We start from the raw sequence: 14,016 nt of genomic DNA, 5'->3' as shown, positions 1-14,016 counted from the left end.
CCCCCCGTCCAGCGCCGCGCGCTGCTGCTGACGCTGACGATGCGAGCGGAGACCGGAAACCGCGCCGTAGTGACGTCAGCAATGGCGTTCCACTCCTTCGCAGTCTCCGCGACCGTGCCTGACCGCGCTTGTTTCTGCGTGCGTGCCGTCATAATCTGCCTCACTCGAGCCTGCATTACTTTCTTTGTGTGCATCGATTGAAGTGGTGGGCCGATCATGCCGGCATTCTGTGCAGTTTACGGTTGCATGATCGGCAGCGGCCGCGACGATGTTCCATTACTCCTCGCAAGACAAGAAGCTTCAAGCTAAGTGGGAGGCTGTTGTGAATCGAAAGAAATTCAAGCGCTCAACAACAACAGTGCTGTGCTCTAACCACTTCCGTGACGACGATTACTACCAGAGTTTATCAATAAGGCGTGAATGAGGGAGAGTACGACTTTCTGCTAGCAGGCTTTCTAAACGCAGCGCCAAAAGGTCGGGGCAACGAGCGCACAAAGGCGGGACGGGTGCGCGCGGACGGATGGTAAGTGGTCTTCGAAGACCTTATGAACACACGAACTCCTCCAAACCTGGATTTCTATTTCTTGCTAGCTCCTTCGTGTTAGCACGCTGAAAGGAATGTACATTTTCATCTCCCACCCTTGACGCAGGTTTAGTCGCAGAGCGCCGTTAATTTTCTATTCGCACGTGTGTTGTGAAACAGCCAACATGTAGCTACCATAATGCAGTGCAAGTGTAAAGTTTTCATGTGTTTGAAAGCCGGCGCACGCCAGAACGCTGCGCTTCCCCTCGCGCACCGAGAGAAAGCGGCTGTCTCACGTAGCCGACGGAATTCGCCGCCTATACGACTCCGTTTACGATTAGCGTGCGGAGGGCGCACTGACGAAGGCCACTACACGTGCTACAAGAGCCGGAAATCTTTTCCCGCATGTAAACCATCTGTGTAGATTGTCGACAGCTTTGGGGCAGCGCACACATGCCGACGATCGCATCCCTCCTTACGTTCCACGAGGAGGCATGCAGGAACACACCACTACAGTTGTTTGCCCGGAAACGAACTCAGTGTATCGCTGAATACAGCTTTGCAAAAGACTTACCAAAGAACATTTCTAACAGGAGGAGATGCTAACACTTCGCTTTCGTTCGCGTCGAAAGTACTGCTCGCTACCCGCATCTTTTGCTTCTTGGAGAGGCCACCTACGTATACATGTAGGGGGTAACGTCGAACTCCTCAGAGAAACGCAAGCTCTCGAAATTGACCATTACCGTCTCACCAAACCACAGCGCCAAACCACCTTGCACCAGCTACATGTGTGGTGGCAGTGGCCGGTCCGGACGAACACCAATGTTGACGTCACGAGGCGCCCGACCAATTACAGGCGGAAACGAGGCGCGCGAGCTGCCCGAGTCTGCTGCTGCACTTTTTGTCGAAGTAAAACCGGTTTGCGCTTTCTTTCGCTCAATTTCGATGCGATATTCGGATTCGGGGGGTTGGAAACCATAATGTGCAGCTCTTCATTCATTTTTTCTGGAAAACTCTTCAGCTTCCCTTTAAAGGAAGTTGGTAGGCTCTGTTCCTACTTTTGTTTAAATAATGTTTGTTAAAAGAAAAATTTAACAAATTTGGTAGGCTCTGTTTTTACTTTCGCTTGAAGAAAGTTTGTTAAAAGGAACTAAAAAAGTTGGTAGGGTCTGTTATTACTTTTATTTAAAGAAAGTTTTAGAAAAGTTACTAGGCTCTGTCTTTATTTACTTACTGTTTGTTTATTTATTTGTATATTTATTCATTTATTAACACTCCTAAATTTGCCCTGAGGCATTGTTGTCCCCCACAACAATGCCTCAGGGCGAATTGTCTAATATTGACAATTGTCTAATTGACCCATCGCCGTTTACATGAGTAAACGCAAAAAGTTATAAGCACGGCATCAAAAAATGTTTGGCCTGATTACAGCACTGGACACAGATAACAGCGGAACCTGCAGGTGACAACGGCACACTCAATGAAAACAGCTGAAGTCATGTCGCACTCATGCGCAAATGCTTCCATGCGCAGCAGAAAACATTCCAGTAGGGGTGGTGACAACAGTGTCGCGTAGGGCGTGCCACTCTTTATTGGATTGGGGGAAAATGACGCTTGGAACGCAGATGTAAGGCATGAATATGCGCTAATTTCCTTGCCGCTGTCCCTTCATCTTGATATGTACGTGGGGGGCTAGAGGTACACACGTCAATTTAATGCCATTTCTTCACGCACAATCTGTTTCAAAAATGAACTCCTAGAAACGGTGCGCTGGAGTTTTAGAGTACCCCACTATATAGTATACTTTAGACCTTTAACGCTAACATCATGACTATACTGTTAGTAACAAACTGCGCAGCACGATTTAGTATTGCCTCCAACTTTTTCAAAAGAATTTTAGTGTTTGGGTGCCAGATCATTGCAGCATACTCTAGAATAGATTCAAATTTTCGTTTGAAGAAAGTTTGTTTAAAGAAAGTTTTAGAAAATTTTGTAAGCTCTGTTTTCACTTGTGTTCGAAGAATGTTGGTCTAAAGAAAGTGGTTGGCGGTGTTTTTTTGTATATAGAAAATTATAACAGCTGTATTTAATTGATTCATTTGCTGATTTGACAGCGCTATAAGTAAGCATAACATGCAAAATTCGTAATGCGATATTTAGTACGAATACCACAGTGTCACAGTCATATTTTTTCGTGCAGTTTGAAAGAAAGCAAGGAGACTAAATAACTTTTTGCCTTGTTATCGTGAATACAGGGCCTAATTTTGAAGGGGAGATCAAGTGGATAATAGAAAACCGGCAATCGACCATTGATTACTGTCTGATGACTGAAGGAATTCGTGATAAGTTGAGAGAAATGGTCATTGATGAGGAAGGGTATAGCAGCATAGGGAGTGATCATAAACGCTCCATTTTGAAAATGGGATATGTAGCAGGGAAAGAGAGCACGGAGTGCAAAGTAACCAGTCCACACTTGAACGCTGAAAAAATGACAAATATAGTCACTAAATTTGAGGAAGAACTTGGCAAATGGGCAAGTAAAGAATGAGAATATAGTGAGCTTCTAAGTGCAATAACGACACAAAATACGGAACAAGAAACAACAAGTTCGTTGGAATGGAAAAAAGAAACCGAAAAGCTGGTGAAAGAGGGAGATACGAGAAGCGGTCGCCGAACGACAGAAAGCACCTCGAGAGCACAGGCAGGCAAAGAAGGCGCAGTTGCCGCAGGATGAAGTAACCAGTAAATGGGAAATATACCGGGAGAAAAAGTATACGGTTCAAATACTGCTGCAAGCAAAATGAAAAGGTGAAAATGAATGTTGGTTGTCAGAAATACGTGAGAAAAAGAAGGCCGCACTTAGAATATTTTGGAACCACATAAAACTATTAGGCAGGAAGTCAACAACATACAACAAAATATCCTAGATGAAGATGAAAACAAACAGGAAATAACAGCCGAATCTTTCCAAGGCAAAGAAGAGGTTTTATTTTAGGGCAAAAAAGCATGAAACAGAACCAGATGGGAAATGAGCTGGTGTTGAGAAATTTCCACTGGAACAAAGCCGAAGAGAAAATTCTTAAGCGCACAGCCACAGAGCTAGACGAGGTTCCCGTTAGGCTGAGTATTGAACTAGGAGCAAAAAGTAAGGAAGCTCTGGTGAAAGCAGTGGAAAAAGCTTTAAAAGATAGACGAATACAAGAGTTGGCGACAAAAGAAATGAATTTATTATATAAAGGTAAGGGGGAGAAAGAAAGTATTCACTCGTATAGACCGTTGACCACTCCAAGAGTAATATACAGGCTAGCAGTGCAGGCAATCAAATTAGAGCTGCAAGCTTGGGAAGAGAATAATGGCATTTGCGAGAAATTCAGAATGGCTTCAAAACAGGTAGGTCTTTGGATGACACATGATTTGTTCTTATTCAGTGTATTGAAATATCAAGGGTAGAAAGCGGACCGTTATTTGTGGCCCTTTTGGACATTACAGGAGCGTCTGACAACGTAACTGCAATATTTTGTGGGATATCCAGGAAGGGCAAGGCTTACGTGACGATTGCCTACAGCTTTTGAGAGAGATATACCTAGAAATTATCGTTTTGTTGAATTGGAAGGAATGAGGAGCGAGGCGAAAGTTCATATCAACATGGGACTGAGGGACGGGTGCCTTTTATCCACAGTGTTGTTCATGATGTACATGGTGAAGATGGAGAGGAGACTGGAAGGAAGTAATATCGGATTTATTCGCTCATACAAACAGGCAGGTACAGTAGCAGAGCAGAAGCTTTCAGGTTCATTTTACTCAGAATAAATTATCTTGCTAGCTAACAAGCAATGTGATTTGCAACGTCTGACTAATATCTGTGGGCATGAAAGCGAGAATTTAGGCTTGAAATTTAGTGTTAGAAAATAACGTTTTAAGGTATTCAATGAAAACAGTGAACAGACAGTGGAGATACAGGGCCAAGAAATACCTCGGGTAAAATAATATAAATACCTTGGCATATGGATAAACGTAGGCGTTAGATATATGAAAACACAGTAAAAAACAATAACAGTAAAAGTGAAGAGAAATGTAGCCATAATGTAGCACAGAGCTCTATGGGGATGCAATAGCTACGAGGTCCTCCGAGGTATGTGGAAAGGTGTAATGGTTCCAGGGCTTACTTTTGCAGATGCGGTTCTTTGCTTCAAATCAGGGGTACAAGCAGGATTAGATGGGAACGAAAGGTCAGTGGGTCGTCTGGCACTGAGCGCTCACGGTAAGACTACAAATGAGCCTGTGCAGGGTGATATGAGCTGGACTAGTTTTGAAGTGATGGAAGCTCACAGTAAAATTGAGTATGAAGAACGGCTGAGGAATATTGAAGAAAGTAAATGGGTTCTGAGTGTGTTGAGGTATCTGTACAGGAAAAACATTGATTCACAGCGGAGGAAAAGAACTAGGAAGCTTATCAGCAAGTATGCAGCCTGTAAGGTGAACAACACAGCAACAAAGAACGTCAAGCGGAAAGCCACAGAGGCTCAAGTACTCTCATGGGTAGCGGCAATGGAAAAGAAACCTGCCATGAGTACCTACTTAAGAGGAAAAAACGAACTCAGGAAAGAAACAATTCATGATAACTCAAAGAAAGCTCATTACTATTCGAAGCGATATCAGGGTGCCTTAGAACCTGCACTCATAAAGTGACTTATAAGAAGGAAGAAGAAGCATGTGCTTGCTGCGGTAAAGCTAGGGAAACGATGCAGCATGTTTTATTAGAATGTGAAGTCATCTGACCAGCAGTTGATTTAGGCACCACTGGCCTCCTTGAAATCCTTGGGTTCAGCGAGAGCAGGGGAAAAGTAAACTTGTCCGTCATAGAGATTAGTAAGAGGCGATTGGAAGATTGGCAGAAGTAGGGGAAAAAAAACGGAGACGTATGAAAGGAAAGTTCGCAACAGGGGGTCAGGAAATTTGGTTGTGGAGTTCATCGTGTTGTTCTTTTTCTTTTTTTTAAACCTAGGTATGACATTAGGCTGTGTAATAGCAAGAGCTTGGTGATGCAAACCACCACCCCATTGCGTAGGGGACGCTTTTAGCATCCCTCCATCCATTTGGACCCCCACCGACGACTTTGGTTGGGCTTGAGTGCTCGTTGCAGTAAGGTGGTAGATTAAGCGTATTTTAGAAGCACTTACACAACATCTTGTGCATTAACCATCGCAAAACCTCTGGAATTGTGTAACGCTAATCCGTTTGCTGTGTGTTTCGTGTGGCGCACTAGTATCAAAAGTGTTCTACTGCAGTGCCCGTGCGAGCTGCTTTTGTTCTGCCTAGCTGCTAGCCAGCACTCTCTGGTGATAAGCCTGGTACTCGGGTTTCGAATCGTAGTGTATAGGAAAATTTGCATAAGGTTGTACTTTCGTGGAACTCAAGTTCATCGGAAGTTCTATGGTGTTTGCAACGGAAAAGCGTGGGCGCCACGGTACCTGTGAAACGAAGGAGCGTTTGCCGACTACGTTTGAAAGGTACGTATGTTTGGCACTTGCGCGCATTCTCGTAGTTTATGGTTCATGCGATGAACTTTGTGTAACTAGAGCAGAGCGCTTTCTGAACGTAGGTGGTCCATGTTGCTGGACATATTTAGCAAGCAATTTCACGAAAGCTTCCTCTGATGTTACAGCACTCTTGCACAGTTGCACAGGCTGTAATGTAATGCTACCCGTCGATGTCTCATAAGCTCCGCGCGTTGGCACACAATTGCTATGTTTTACGCTTGATCAGATATCAGCGTGTATGAATATTTTTTATGTATACAGCTAGGTTTGAAGGCGCCCGTCGTGAGAACCTGTCTGTATTGTTTATGTTCTTGGGTGCCTCTTCGTATTGGTCTTCTATATTGCGGGGCAGATATAGGCCGACATGACAATAACGAGGTTTCTTTATAATTGAGAAATTGCAGTCATACGCTGGCCTGTATGGTTATATATATATATATATATATATATATATATATATATATATATATGTATGTATGTATGATTTTAAGAACAGGGTGTCAGCTCTTGCAAGCATACGTTCGGGCACTGCGTAATAAGCTAAGCACTGAGATTATCTAGCGATACTCCTTGCTAGATGCTATGCCACTCGTCGTCCACCGTCAACGACCGGCTATTCCGGTACCTAAAACACGGGCCGGGGCTTCGGTAAGACCACTCACGAAGAGGGAAGAGCATCGCTACGAAATAGCGGCCTAGGTTTCAGATTCTTTTTCATGTGCGCAATATTCATTTCTTAATCCAGTGCTCCGTGTTTTATTGCATATTTGAGTTTTGAGGAGCATTGTCTTGGTAGTCTGATGTTCCTTCCTTCCTGAAATTTGCCTTGTCACAAGATAGCACTGTAACCTCCTAAGATATAACGACGAACAATTTACACGACCCGAAGCAGGTTTATGTAGCTGCCTCTGTAAGATTCTTTTTACAATTCCACATGACACTGATAAATCACAAATTTGCACCTTCACAGTGCAGTCAATATACATTTCTTACTGTTGAAAGCTATGCTGATTCTGGAGGCATCCCTACACCCCGCAGGAACCTGCTGCACTGCTGGAAGCTAGACAACACAACGATAAAGGCCCCTGAGCTACGCGCTTTCACAAAGATACGTACAAAGCTGTCGCTACCTTGTGAGTTGTAGCATATGTTTGCGTAATATGCAATCATTTTACTGTATGTGCCATTTTCAGGATTTCTAGTGGCAGATCGCGTTAATTTTTATCTTTTGGTGATCTGAAGTGCGCTCAGTTTAATCATCTTACGAAAATAGCCTCCTCTGAGGTAAATATAATCGGAGGGCTTGGGTAATTGTGCTTCTAACCAAACTGCCTTTCTACGAACCTCGTTGAGATGCATGAGGTGCCCAGACGTACGTGTAGCATTTTTTTGTCTTTTCATTATGCCGTCTTGCCTAGTTAACTTCCCACACTGGGGCCTGCGTGCCTATATTCTTCGCTCCACTCAGTCACACTTATGTATTCCATACTATATTTCATCTCGTGAACAATTGGATAAAACAATATATTTTGTTGCCTTATTATGTAGCTGCTAATTTCGTAGTAACAGTATGAGAGTTCAGTTCCTCAAGCTCATAACAAATATTTAACCTTTTAATGTTAGAAGCTCATTATGAGTCACAAGTGCAGGTTCGCTTCAGGCTGGAAGCTGGTATCATTTACAGATTACAAAAACTTTACTTGGCAACCTGGTATAGGAAACTGCTGAATCATATACCAGTCAGCCCAGTGCAGTAGTTGCAAGCCATACCATGACAGCACAGCTGAATGCTCAGCATTCACTGTTACAGTGCCACATTTTTTCTCCATTTCTTTGCTCTTTTTCAGTTCGCGGGGGATAAAGCTTGTTCTTTGCAGTCACTTACTTGTAAAGCGAAGAATTCATTTTACTTTCCCTTGGATATATCAATACGTCACAAGGGAGCTTGCTTCGAGCTCAAGCTGCCCTGCACATACTTTTTGAAATATTAAAATTTTAACATAGAGTAATTACTTGTTGTAATCTTAGCGAACTGAGGTTTCGCTCTGTGAATAATGCGCTCTAGAGCGCCAACAAAAATGTGTTCTACCGCCCAAATACATGGTTTAGGCATAAAGTGCCCTAATGCTTTCGCACAAAAGTTGTATCATCAAGAGTTTGGTGAAAGCTTGTCTAGTCGGGATGAAACATGACAAAAAAAGATATCGACTAACCAAACACACCTTTAAAAGCTAGATAGTTCGGCGTCCGTACGAAAGCCTTATTCACAATGGGGCAAAAAACTAAAGTGCCTATTTAAGTAGGTTTTAGTATGTGACGCTAGCACCGCACATAAGACGGGGAGCGGGTTCCTTCGTTTCGATAAGCGTGTGTCCTGTTGATTGTATCTATAGGGACCCCACAGGTAAGGCATGCCTTCCAGTTTCTTTCCTGGCCAATTATGCTTCAGTTCATCCAGTCACTGTTGTAGTTAAACATTGCTGCGTGCTCTGCCAAAGCATTCGACGCCATGAGTTGCCATTTGCTTCAAGCAAAGTCCTTTTCAGCAGGTTGTCTAGCAAAGTACAAATTTACATGCACATTTTAGTGCTTCGTGCAGGGCTTGTAATTGTGGAACATTGCTGTAAAAGTAAATACAGATTTCTTTCATGGTGCATTCTGTGCATTTATTTTTCCAGTCTACAAGTAAGAAGATGTAGAATTCGGCACTGTTTGAAAAATTCCCTGAGAACTCCATACAATATGGAGCATTTCTTCTAAACACTTCTTCTGAAGTAATCTGTGAAATGCAATGTCGAATACTCTTTGTATGGATATTCTATAGCTGAGCAGTCTAGGTAGCTGCGTTTATTACTGATGAGTTTATTCTTGCTAAATACAAGAAAATTGTAGTAACAAGGGCTGTTTGAAGGGCCTTTCAGGTTTGTAAAGCTGTATACTGCATAAGTGATGTCATCGCATTTATTGACACTTAAACATGTCTGGCTGAAACGATTCTAAGAAGCTTGAATATCCTTGCTGCAACTGAGATATGGCTACTTTGTATGACGCCTACATGTAACAGGTGCCTATTCTGTGCAGCAGTGCCGCTGCACTCGCTTTTTGGGTGGTGGTCTAATGCCCACAAGAACGTCGGACGTCGCCCAAACAGAAGCCTTGGGCCCCAGATATGTGAATTCCATTCTAGGCATGTGTGGCAAGGAACTCAGTTAAAATATTCGCGTTCATTGGAGGTCATTTAATATTTTTGTGTATGACTGTTACATGCTGTCCAGTCCAAATACAATGACACAATACATTGAGCTTTTCTATTTTCTTTTGCATATTTCCTTACTTAGGCTCACAGCAAGTCGTCTTAATTTAACCACGGGGATATGAAGAATGTATAATGGTAGCTGTTTGCTTGTGGCTTTGAAGGACATGCAGGAAAGGGTTGCAAAATAAATATCAGTATTTGAAAAGATTGTGTTTTGCTAACAGAGGCATTTCTATCCCGCTCACGTGCTAGGTTACATCTAAACAGTACCAGAATACTTTAAAAATACTGGAGAAAGCGGGAAATGTCACCAGGGCGTTTCTGAAACATACGAAAAAGTTGGAGAGATGTTTGTAAGGTGAGCAACACAAAGTTGGAAAAATGTTACTTGGAAGTTTCGAGCTGAAGAAATGAAAAATTGGTGGAATGTTACTATAAAGTTTTTAAAAAAGTATGACGACGGTTAGTAAATCCCGCTTCTAATGTTTGAAGCGTGTTGATTCATTTTATAAAGAAAGTGTGCAAATAATCTTTTTATTCAATATCGGTGGCCAATAGCCGACAGGATGTTGGTATGGAGATTGTACAAAGTTTTGAAACGGTTTGAGGGGGGACATTCAATAAACATTTGGTAGGTTCTAGTAACATTTGTTAAAAAGATTATTCAAGGTTACTAGAAATTTTTGTGAGGGGAGGCTAGGTTCTCATACTTCCGACAGGATTGATACCTGCCAAAGAGCTTTGATTAAAGAAAAATGCAGTGTTCGTTATAAAGAAGGTGATTTAACGAGGCGTTACACTAGGCAGAGCGACGTGTTCCGGGACTAAATCAGCGCAGGACGTATTGGGGATATAACTAGGTAAAGTTTGCCACAAGCCATTGAGCAAGTAAGTTCGATTTATTGATCTGAAAAAAATGAGGCGTGTAATTATCAAGAAATCATGCTTATTAGCGGTTAGACAAGTCCTGAGCCCCGTTTTATGGATGTTCAGGAACGCTTTTTAAGTAAAAATAAAACATGCCAGAAATACTTTGTAGCAAAAAGTACTTCAGTGGGTTGAGTAGAATATGAATTGCTAGAAATCAAAGATTGGCTTTGGCCACCTTCGCGGTGCTCTCGCTCCTTCGTCAAACCTTGCACTGCGTAGGCTGCGGCAGAGCGAGGCGGTGGGCACAACGTTCTGTCTACTAAAGCTCACCATGACGCGCAGTTCAAATTTCATTATGGAGGTTGAAGCAGGCGCCATTACATCCGATTTCGGCACCTCCAACGAACCAAACTTGGAGGCTATCCCTCAAGTTACGGTTGAGTTCACCGTGACGCCGCAGGTGTATCATACTTTTGCAGGAAACGGGTAAGGCCCCTGTTAGATTATCGGGTTACCAAAGCTTTGACAGCGGCAAGGGGGATAAATGCCGAGTCGGCACCTTCGTAAAGCGAAACATTGCCACCATCGTCCATGATATCTCCCCGAGCGAGGAGGCAGGGGCTGTTCTCGTTGAGATTATAACAGGAAAGAAAAATAGAGATATCAGATTCCTGCTGAATGTGTACAGCAGATCCAGGCAGACGAAAATGAAATTCATTACTTTATTCCTCAAAGCACTCAAAGCTGCGGTTGGGAGAACTCTCATCAATATGGGATACTTCAACGCGGCTCACGAGGCATGTGGATATATATACAGAGACCCAAAAGGTATCACGATGGCAAGATGGATGAGTTGGTGGGAATTCTAGGACACAAGAAGGTATCGGCAGCGCCGTGTCATCGTTTCATACCTTCTTTTGTCGTCGTTTTGTGTTGCGCTGTAACGAACCTTACTATGAGCCCCAAGGGTAGGTGAATTTAGGAGGATATGCAAACGCCAATGCTTGCTCTTCGTACTGACCCATGGGTCCGTACACGCACAGGCAATAGTATAACTGGCGACACTCCACCCGACCTAACGATAAGCACTCTAATATTTCGCTCAGGCTAGAAAAAAGCGTCAAGACACGCCCCATCAAACAGCCGAAATTACCGGAGTTGGATAAATTCATACAGATAAGAAAGGTGGCCTCACTGCAGGACGATATCTACAATATCGCCGAGTGGACACACCTCCTTAAACACACATAGGACAAGCGGCTACAACTGTAGATGATGAGAACGCACCCCCAGCGCTAGACAGCAAACTTCTGAACTTGTGGAACAGGAAGAGTAACCTGAAGAAAAGACTCAAGACACAAAGATGGAACAGAAATATCAGGCCCAAACTAGTCAGATTCAACAAAGAAATCAAAACACATGCGATTAAGCTCAACAAGCAGAATTGGTACAGCAAGTGTGAAAAGATAGAAGTCAATATGAGTGTCTCCAAAACCTGGAGCCTTCCCAGACATCTCGCCGACCCTAGTAAATCAAAAATGCAAGCTAGTATAAACCAGGTGAGAGCGAGGTATGGCTTTGTAGGCAAAGATGACGAGCTCATTAGCGAGCTCTAAGAGCCATGTCTTGGAAAAGCAGAGAGCGAGGTCTTTAAGGACTACAAGGGACATCCCAACGCAGATCACGATGCCTCCATCACCACGACAGAGCTTAGAGCAAAGCTTAATACCCTCAGAAAAAGATGGACCCCCAGTCTAGACGGGATAACTAACTCAACTCTCAGAAATCTAGACGATGAGTCCATGAGCAGACTAAGCAAATACATGAACTAGGTGCGGGAGAATCGCTAACTCCCAAAGACATGGAAACCGGTGGACGTAGATATTATTCAAAAAGTCAGGCAAAATATCCGACTTGAACAACATGCGACCAATCTCCCTCACCTCGTGTATAGGGAAATTGATGGAGCATGTTGCTCAAACGAGACTAAACAGGTACATGGAGGAGAACGACTATGGGCCCAATTATGGTTGGATTCGGCCAGGGCTCAGTACACAAGATGTCATGCATGACATCCTAGACCGATACGACTCAAATGACACCAGGGCGATCCTAGGTCTCGACCTCAACAAGGCATCTGACAACGTTAGCCACAAGCCTGTCTTGGCAGCCTATGACATAGGGCATGTGCATACATCAAAGAATTTTTGTCACAGAGGGAGGCGAATATAAAATTTCTGGATGTAAACTCCCCTTCCATCACTTTTGGGAGCAAGGGGACCCCATAAGGGTTGGTGCTATCACCCTTCCTATTGAAATATAGCGATGAGGGGTCTCCCGGCAGAACTCAATAAGATTAAACTGATAAAACTTAGCATGTACGCGGATGATATTAACATCTGGGGCAACAGTGGGAGTGACGCAGCTATCGAACCAAAGCTACAGGTAACGACGAATATGGTGCGTTTTCGGCCAGCAGAGGCTTGGCGTGCTCGCGACAGAAACTGGAGCTATTAATCAGGGAGCCAAAACATCGAACGGGGCACGCTGGGAGCAGCCGACTCATCAATATTTTCGGAAACGGAACTGAGGTCCCCAAGGTGGACGAAATCGAAATTCTGGGCATGTATATCCAGAGAAATGGATTCAACCTCACGACAATCAAAAGGTTAGAAGGATACGTGGCGCAGGTCACGGGGATCTTGAGGAGAGTTGCAATCGAAGGCAGGGGCCTCACAGAGAACAGCTTCCTCAGACACATGCAAGCCTTCATTACCAGCCGAATAGCGTGTGCTACGCCGTATCTTGTGTTTAAACAAGAAGAAAAAGAGAAAATAGATGCGATCATTAGAAAGAGCGTTAAGAGAGCCCTAGGGCTCCCAGATTCGACCTCGACAGACCTCCTTCTCAATATTGGGGTTCACAACACGCCAGTTGAGCTCACTGAGGCAGTACGAGTGTCTCAGTTGGAAAAATTGGGCCAATCCAACACAAGGAGAAAATCGTATAATGGGTAGGAATCCAATGTGACAGGGATGCCCCGACTGGCAAAAGGACACAGTCTGTTGAATGTGCGTAAACGCTTCCAAATTGCCCCGCTACATCAAAATATACATCCTATCTAAAACAAAGAAAGGAGAGCTCACAGGGCTAAGGCTCTGGTAAATAAACTTAAAAACACACCAGCGCATATCGTAGCGTACGTGGACGCCGCTTGGGGCAGAGACGGGCTGAGGTATAGACGGTGGTTGATGGTGACGGGTGCGTTAAGATAGCGTGCTCCACGTGCACGAGGCACGCCTGTAAAGCCGAGTGGTTGCTGAGGGGGTTGCATGTGCGGGTCCAAAGCGGGAGTCATATTATGCGATAGCAAATTAGCTGTCCGAAATTTTAGCAAATGGAAAATTTCGGAAGAGGCCCTCCAAATTCTAGTCAAAAACCCTACTAGGAGGGACATCACCTTTATTTATGTTCCGGCTCGAAGAAGTCCCAGGTAACGAAGCCGCTCACGCCCTCGCCCGAACACTGTACCACCCGGCAACTCTGGAGCTGCACGTTCCAGGGATCGAAGATAATACCATCACGTACAGGCAGTGGCGTAGCCAGAAATTTCGTTCGTGGGGGGCTCACTTTGCCGCTCGGCCTCCTCCTTACAGAATTAGTCGAGGGATCTATCTATCTATCTATCTATCTATCTATCTATCTATATATATATATATATATATATATATATATATATATATATATATATATATATATATATATATATATATATATATATATCATTGAACAACCAGGGGAAAATCTCAATGACGCTGTCCTTTGTT

General features: G+C 43.7%; 1 protein-coding gene across 1 annotated transcript in view; it reads left to right on the top strand.

Annotated features, from left to right (window-relative positions):
• The first annotated feature begins 517 nt into the window (after positions 1 to 517).
• Positions 518 to 14,016, top strand: part of LOC139051566 (solute carrier family 22 member 13-like) — a 468,022-nt gene continuing 454,523 nt past the window's right edge. The window contains exon 1 of the mRNA XM_070528531.1: positions 518 to 523. Coding sequence (XP_070384632.1) covers positions 521 to 523 — 3 coding nt within the window. The 5' untranslated portion in view covers positions 518 to 520. The remainder of the gene's footprint in view (positions 524 to 14,016) is intronic.

This window comes from Dermacentor albipictus, unplaced genomic scaffold (assembly GCF_038994185.2).
Source record: "Dermacentor albipictus isolate Rhodes 1998 colony unplaced genomic scaffold, USDA_Dalb.pri_finalv2 scaffold_12, whole genome shotgun sequence".
In the NCBI taxonomy this organism is placed as follows: domain Eukaryota; kingdom Metazoa; phylum Arthropoda; class Arachnida; order Ixodida; family Ixodidae; genus Dermacentor; species Dermacentor albipictus.
The sequence above is the reverse complement of the archived record's forward strand: the minus strand, read 5'-3'. Positions and strand labels throughout refer to the sequence as shown.